At 44.7% G+C, this 8,437-nt stretch overlaps 1 protein-coding gene across 1 annotated transcript in view; it reads right to left on the reverse strand.

The window, feature by feature from the left end:
• Nucleotides 1-8,215, reverse strand: part of GPN3 (GPN-loop GTPase 3) — a 15,726-nt gene extending 7,511 nt beyond the window's left edge. Inside the window, exons 1-3 of the mRNA XM_011936375.1 lie at nt 8,092-8,215; nt 5,079-5,187; nt 328-495 (exon numbers count right to left, since the gene is read on the reverse strand). Coding sequence (XP_011791765.1) covers nt 328-495; nt 5,079-5,187; nt 8,092-8,139 — 325 coding nt within the window. The 5' untranslated portion in view covers nt 8,140-8,215. The remainder of the gene's footprint in view (nt 1-327; nt 496-5,078; nt 5,188-8,091) is intronic.
• Between the last annotated feature and the right edge of the window lie 222 nt (nt 8,216-8,437).

An 8,437-nucleotide genomic window follows, 5' to 3' on the forward strand; every position in this document is an offset into this window, starting at 1 on the left:
AGTAGCTGGGACTACAGGCGCCCGCCACCAGGTCCAGCTAATTTTTTGTATTTTTAGTAGAGATAGGTTTCACCATGTTAGCCAGGATGGTCTCGATCTCTTGATTTCGTGATCCACCCACCTTGGCCTCCCAAAGTGCTGGGATTACAAGCATGAGCCACTGCACCCGGCCTCAATAGATAGACTTAATAAGTCACAGCCATTGAATAAGAATAGCTTGGTACTTTACTGCAGTATAGTTTAGAGCTACAAATGCTCACTCTCCCTTCTCCTATTAAGGATGGAACTATCAAGACTTTAAGGAAAGCATTCAAATTGTTGATTCACCTGGACAATCAAAAAGTATATAGTCGTCCTCTACATGGCCAAGACAGTTCTCCAGCCAGTCAAAGTTATTGGCAAAGTACTCCATGCAAAATACCAATCCTCCATTGGGACCAAATCGCAGAGAATCATCCTCCATTACATCATCCACCTCAATCAGTTCCCGGATGTCTGAAAATGACAAATAGGGCCCAGAATACATGTGTCCCTTCAAAAATTGTTATCCTTACTAGAAATAGAACATAAAAGTTAATAATTACATAAAAAACTCATATGCAGGAAATTATTTATGTACATGGCTTTTCACTGTAGCAGTGTCCATCAATAGAGAACTGAGCAAATAAATTATTGTTCAGCCAGACAATGGAATACTACACAGTCATAAATGGGGAAAATCTCTTTAAGTATTAACAATAATACAACCTCTTAGGCATACTGTTCAGTGAAAAATGCAAGGTACAGAACTGTGTAAGAATGCTATCATGGTGTAAATAAAAGACAAAAATTCACTACATAGACATAATACATATACATCTTGAATTTTATGTGCACAGGCTATGAAAGAACACACCAGAAACTGGTAACACTGGCTGCTCCCAGGAAGGGGAGCTGATTGCTGGGATGCAGAGCTGAGAGGAAGATGTTTTCCTGTATACTTAGTCTTTAGTACTTTTACGTTATGAACCATGTGAATATGTATTACCTATTCCAAAAAAGTACAAAACGAAAAAAAGAAAACTGATTACCATTTCTTAACACAGTAACACTAAGGTAACTATTTCACCTCCCTGAGCCTCACTTTCTTTATCCTGGGGTAGAAGGATGAGAACTATGAGATAATGTATCAAAATCACTAACAGGGGCTCGGTGCAGTGACTCATGCCTGTAATCCCAGCACTTTTGGAGGGTAAGGCAGGTGGATCACTTGAGGTCAGGAGTTCAAGACCAGCCTGGTCAACATGCTGAAACCTGTCTCTGCTAAAAATATACAAACTAGGCTGGGTGTGGTGGCTCACACATGTAATTCTAGCACTTTGGGAGGCCAAGGTGAGGGGATCATGAGATCAGGAGTTCGAGACCAGCCTGGCCAATATGGTAAAGCCCCATCTCTACTAAAAATAAAAAAATTAGCCAGGCGTGGTGGCACACGCCTGTAGTTCTAGCTACTCCGGAGGCTGAGGCAGGAGAATTACTTGAACCCAGGAGGCAGAGGTTGCAGTGAGCCAAGATCACGCCATTGCACTCAAGCCCAGGTGACAGAGCAAGACTCCATCTCAAACAAAAACAAAAACAAAACAAAAATAGAAAAATTAGTCAGGTGTGCTGGCACGTGTCTGTAATCCCAGCTGCTCGGGAGGCTGAGGCAGGAGAATCACCTGAACCCAGGAGGCAGAGGTTGCAGTGAGATGACATGGTGCCACTGCACTCCAGCCTGGGCAGCAGAGACAGACTCTGCCTTAATTAAAAAAAAAAAAAAAATCACCAACAGGAGAGGCTTAAAAAATTCTCGTATGGTTATCTTACTAATTTTTAGGAATCAGTATATAGAATTTTCTACCTTAGGTTTTTACTTATTTTTGTGCTCAAACCTACACTCTCCATTCACAAAGGATTGAGCTTCATTCACAGACACATTTATACTGACAACACCTTCCTACCCCTCCCCCAGCGATAAATAACAGATAACTGATCCAAATTGGGACAATAAATCTGGCTTTCCTTCTTTTTAGACAGTGTCTCACTCTGCTGCCCAGGCTGGAGCGCAGTGGCGTAATCATGGCTCACTGCAACCTTGATCTCGTAGGCTCAAGTGATCCCGCCACCTCAGCCTCCTGAGTGCTGGGAATACAGGCGCCTGCCAGCATGCCAGGCTAATTTCTGTATTTCTTGTAGAGATGGGGTTTCACCATGCTGCCCAGGCTGGTCTTGAACTCCTGGGCTCAAGCCATCCATCTGCCTTGGCCTCCCAAAGTGCTGGGATTACAGGCATGAGTCACAGTGCCCATCCTAAGTCCTCTTTTTAACTAAGCTAGCTTAGAGCTAGCTAGTTTCCGTTTGCTGCAACCAAATGGTTCCAAAGTAATACAATGCTTTTTTTCTTAAAGATAAGCATTTCACATCTCTCCCTCTCCCTTCAATCTGCCTCCCCGCAACCTGCTCACTCATTAACAGAAATTAAAAGTTTCTCTTTGCACTTAGTAAGTGCAAAGAGAACGTCCCCAAACCTAAAACGAACTGTCTCCCTCCACAGGAAATGATTATCATACACTCAACAAAGCTGCAAGAGTCACCCTTGATTCCTTACTTTCATATGCCTTCTTGGTTCAATCTCCCACAAAATGCTGTTAATTCAACTTGCAAAATATACTGAATTTGTCTGCTTCCTTATATCTCCACCATGACCACCGTAGTACTGGCGTACACCTGGCTAACTACAACAGCCGCAGTGCAAGTTGTACTTCTTTTTTTAATTTTGAGACAGTTTCGCTCTTGTTGCCCAGGCTGGAGTGCAATGGTGTGATCTTGGCTCACCAGAACCTCTGCCTCCCGGGTTCAAGCTATTCTCTTGCCTCAGCCTCCCAAGTAGCTGGGATTACAGGCATGTGCCACCATGCCCAGCTAATTTTGTATTTTTGGTAGAGACGGGGTTTCTCCATGTTGGTCAGGCTGGTCTCGAACTCCCGACCTCAGGTGACCACCCACCTCGGCCTCCCAAAATGCTGGGATTACAGGCATGAGCCACTGTGCCTAGCCATGCAGGTTGTACTTCTACTGTCAACCCACTAGAGTCCATTTTTCATCTAAGCACCTGAGTTATTTTTTAAAACATAAATCAGGCCAAGTGTGGTGACTCATGCCTACTATTCCAGCACTTTCAGAAGTCAAACTGGTGGGTCGCTTGAGCCCAGGAGTTCGAGACCAGCCTCGGCAATGAGACCAGCCTGGGCCACATGGTGAAACCCCGCCTCTACAAAAAATAAAAAATTACCCAGGCATGATAATGTGTGCCTGTAGTCCCAGCTACTTGGGAGACTGAGGTAGGAGGATTGCTTGAGTCTAGAAGGTTGATACTACAATAAGCTGTGATCAGGCTACTGTACTACAGCCTGGGTGACAGAGTGAGACCTTGTCTCAAAAACAAAACAACAATAACAACAACAACAACAAAGGCCGGATGCAGTCGCTCACACCTCTAATCCCAGCACTTTGGGAGACTGAGGCCGGCAGACTGCTTGAGCTCAGGAGTTTGAGACCAGTCTGGGCAGCATGGTGAAACCCTGTCTCTACAAAAAAAAAAAAAAAAAAATTATAAAAATTAGCCAGGCATGGTGGCACACACCTATAGTACCAGCTACTTGGGAGGCTGAGGTGGGAGGATGGCTTCAGCTCAGGAGGCAAAGGTTGTGAAACTGCACTCCAGCCTGCGCGACAGAGCTGGACCCTGTCTCAAAAAAACCAAAACACCTCCAAAACATATATCAAATGTCAATCCTTTCCTCTTCTTAAAACCCTATAGTGGCACCCCACTGACAACAGGATAAAATCTCATCTTCTCATGTCCTGTTAGCCTCTACCTACTTCTTTCTTTCAGTCATTACGCTTCAGCTCACTGACATCTTGGCTTTCCTGGAGAACACCAAATCCTTTCTCACCTCTAGGCTATTTATTTATTTATTTTATTTTTCATAGATGGATCTTGCAATGTTGCCCAGGCTGGACTTGAACTCCTGGGCTCAAGTGATCCTCCCACGTCAGTCTGCCAAGTAGCTGGGACTACAGACATATGTCCCTGCACCCAGCTTGGCATACTTAATGATCTAAATGTTCCCTCATTTTGGAAGGCTTTTCCTCAGCCTGAGGAGCATATTACCATCCTTCAGGTCTAGGCTCAAAGATCCCCTCCTCAGAGTCACCATCCTCCCTAACAATCCTAGCTAAACAACCTCTCCCAATGAGTACTTCTCATAAGCCTGTCTGCAGTCATCACATTCTGTAACATGTTTATCATTTTGTTTATTGCCTATTTCCTAAAGGTTGGTGATGGCAGGGATAATGTCTATATTATTCTCTGCCATAACTCTGGTGTCTGGCATATAACAGGTGACCAACAGACACTTGAAAGAACAAATTAAAAGAATTTAAAAAAACAAACCCAGGCTCCTGACTTACAGTGATCAGTAATATACCACATGATTCACTACAGCAGGACTAAGGACAAAAGGGACAGAATGAAAGGGTGCTGAGGGAAGTGTTCATTTACTTTTTTTTTGAGACGGAATCTCGCTCTGTTGCCCAGGCTGGAGTGCAGTGGCGCAATCTCGGCTCACCGCAACCTCCGTCTCCTGGGTTCAGGTGATTCTCCTGAGTAGCTGGGATTACAGGCACGCGCCACCACGCCCAGCTAATTTTTTTGTGTTTTTAGTAGAGACAGGGTTTCACCATGCTGGTCTCGAACTCCTGACCTCATGATCTGCCTGCATCAGCCTCCCAAAGTGCTGGGATTACAGGCATGAGCCACCGCACCTGGCCCCTTTTATGTTTAAATCTTACATCAAAGACCAAGAAAGGATACTGTCACACATATCACCATGAACAGATGTGACCAAATGACAAGCTCATGCTATTTACCACAAAACCAGGGATTCAGACTATAATAAGTAATTTTTCAGCTTCTGTGCTAAGCAGCTAGTACTCACTGCCTCCCCAGCCTTTACTGTTCCTGAAGGTGGGGGAAGCCTCTGCTCAGGACTTACCAGCCATCACGGAGTAGTTGAAGTGTTCTGCTGCTGGATCGAGGTTTATAACTTGGACAGACCGGTTGAGGGCTTCACAGTGCTGGACCATGGTGGCACAGTAGGTGCTCTGTAATGTCACAAGGCATGAGAGGTTAAAGCAACAGGTAGTGTAGTGCTACTTTCCATACTCTGGAATACTACCCACTAAGGTCACAACTATGCCTTCAGCAACCAAGAGGCTGACTGAAAACAAGGGAAAAAGATATCTGACTGGGCTGCAGATTCAAACCTGACTTAGACTCACGGGTAACTCTGGGGAATTTACTTCTCCACTCTGCCCCTCAACTTTCTTGTCTCTAACTGGGATGTCCTCCGTAATCACTAAGGCGCCTTACTGCTCTAACACGTGACAAGTGGTATTTAAAGGGAAGATTTCTGGTTACACAGTGTAACACCTAACACAGTGTCTCTACCAGGACTTGTACAATCCAAACAAAGCTTTAGGTAGGATGGTCAGGGATGATGTCTCTGAGTAGGGGATATCTGAATATATGAAAATGAGTTTGCCATCCTAAGGGGAAGAGCATTCCAAGATGAAGGAACGCCAAGGTCAATAAATAGTTTGGAGGTGGCTATCAGTTTGTAACATTTGGTTTAGATAATTCTTTATCCCTTATGTAGTTGTTACCATACTATGCTAAAATCTGGGGCTGGGTGCAGTGGTTTACACCTGTAATCCCAGTACTTTGGGAGGCCGAGGTAGGCGGATCACCTGAAGTCAGGAGTTCGAGACCAGCCTGGCCAATATGGTGAAACCCCACCTCTACTAAACATACAAAAATCAGCCGGGCGTGGTGGCATATACCTGTAATCTCAGATCCTCGGGAGGCTGAGGCAGGAGAATCGCTTGAACCCAGGATGCGGAGGTCGCAGTGAACTGAGATCACACCACTGCACTCCAGCCTGGATGACAGAACAAGACTCCCGGCTCAAAAAAAAAAAAAAAAAAAAAAATCTAGGCTACTTGTCTGTGACATCCTCTGTTTAAAGGCAGAGATGTGTCATTCAGTTTCCCAAGCACAGGGACTAGCACAGTATCTACTACATAATAAATACTTGATAATTATTTCTAATTGACTTATTATGTTTAAAGATAAGCTCCACAGGGCAGCGATTTTGTGTGTGCGTGTTTTTTTCCCCACACAACCTCCAGGGCCCAAAACATGCTTGGGAGAAAGAACATACTCAACGAATGTTTCTGATAGTAGGCATCAAAAGCTTATAAAGATACTTGTTTAACACAATCAGTCCAAAAATTAAAATAGACTATAGAAAAAGACTATCTTGCTGTCCTCTCAGTGCCTTTACACATACTGTTGTCTCTGTATCTTATTTTTTTTTTTTTTTGGACAAACGGTCTCACTCTGTCACCCAGGCTGGAGTGCAGTGGCACCATCATATAGCTTACTGCTGCTCTGACCCAGGCTCAAGCGATTCTCCAGCCTTAGCCCCCCGAGTAGGTGGGACTACAGGCTCTGGCCACCACGCCCAGCTAATTTTTGTATTTTTGGTAGAGACAGGGCTTCATCATGTTGCCCAGGATGACCTTGAACTCCTGGGCTCAAGTGATCTGCTGGCCTCAGCCTCCCAAAGTGTGAGGATTACAGGCTTAAGCCACCACACCTGGCCACATCACATTGTATCTTAATTGACAGGTCATCTATTTGTCTTCCCCAAAAGACTACAGACTCTGGGTAAGTTAAAGGTCATAGGTATCTTAGTTACATGTACATGTTTCTTACTCAGAATAACTCAACAGCTTAGAACAATGTGTTTGTTAAAAACTGAGGCCACACAACACCTCCACAGACTCTATCTAGTGTTTCCCAGTTTTTTTTTTTTTTTTGCGACAGTACCTCTGTCACTCAGGCTGGAGTGCAGTGGCACGATCACCACTCACCACAGCCTCAACCTCCTGGGTTTAGGTAATCTTCCCACTTCAGCCTCCCAAGAAGCTGGGACTACAGGTGCCTACCACCAGGTCTGGCTAATTTTTTCATTTTTTTTGTAAAGACAAGAGTTTCCCTGTGTTGCCCAGGCTGGTCCCAAACTCCCGGCTCAGGCGATCTGTCCACCTCTACCTCCCAAAGTGATAGGATTACAGACGTGACCCACCACGCCCGGCTATGTTTCCCACACATCTGTTATTTGATCCAGATCTTCACCATTCCCACTGTATTTGAATGTTCCTAACATTCCCTTAATATTTGTTTACAAGAAAAAATTTTATCCCTACTGTAAACTGAAAACCAGTTATATTTGACATAACGTGAAGTTAGACATAAAATTATATAAAACTTTTAAATGTTCTTAATTTTAGCTAAATACAGGTGCCTATTAAAAGCTCTGAGATTAAGAACTGCTCTCTGAAAAGACCTGAGGATTAAATAAGTGCTGAAGATACACACTAGCACCGAGCACAATTTCTCCTAAATGCGAAGAACTGAAAGAGAAATGAAAAGGCAACAATTTCCTCAATACATGATCTGATGCTCCTTAATGTTGGGTCCATGTACTACCTAAAAGCACCTTAAATATCAAAAGTCCATGTTCCAAGTTCTGAGAAACAGTAATTAATGAGACCCCACTTTACCCTCCTGGGAGCGAGACAGGGCCGGATTCTGGAGTTTAGACAAAACTGGATTTAAATTTTTTTGCTGGGCAAAGAACTTAACCTTTCTGTGTCTCGTTGTCTGTAAAATGAGAATGAGACCTCTCTCACACGGTTGTTGCAGAAATCAGCAAGGCGTTTAATCTACTGCCTGGGGCTTAAGTATCCAATAAATATTAACAACTACCATTATTTCCCTTTCAAAACAACAACAAAAAACGTGAAGCCAGACAGCAAAAATGAGTTGCGTGGGGTCTCAGGGTTCCCAATACACATACCCGCCGGCTCGCTCCCTCAGGATCCAACCTCCTGCCTCCCATGAACCCCTACTTTTCTCTCCTTGTCCCCTCAGATCCTCACCTTCCCGCTGCCCGCGGGGCCCATGACGAGCTGCGCATATCGAGGCATGTTGGCTCCCGGAGCCGCCCGCCACACTCCCTCAGCCTTCGCGCGACGCCCACTGAGTTCCGGGAAAGTGAAGTGCGAACCAATCTCAATCCACATTCTTTTTACGTCTCCATTTCTACCACACCTCCTACTACGGGACAGCCCGCGGGCCAAATCCGGTGAGAAACGCATCCTGTGACAAAAGAGGAGGGGTGAAGGAGATGATATGCGCGTGCGCAGAAGTAGTTGCTGGAAATCGGCCGTTGGGATGCACGCTAAGCTTGGATACCTGGGTAATAACGGATAACAGCTAAAGCTC

This window comes from Colobus angolensis, unplaced genomic scaffold (assembly GCF_000951035.1).
Source record: "Colobus angolensis palliatus isolate OR3802 unplaced genomic scaffold, Cang.pa_1.0 Scaffold10, whole genome shotgun sequence".
In the NCBI taxonomy this organism is placed as follows: Eukaryota; Metazoa; Chordata; class Mammalia; order Primates; family Cercopithecidae; genus Colobus; species Colobus angolensis.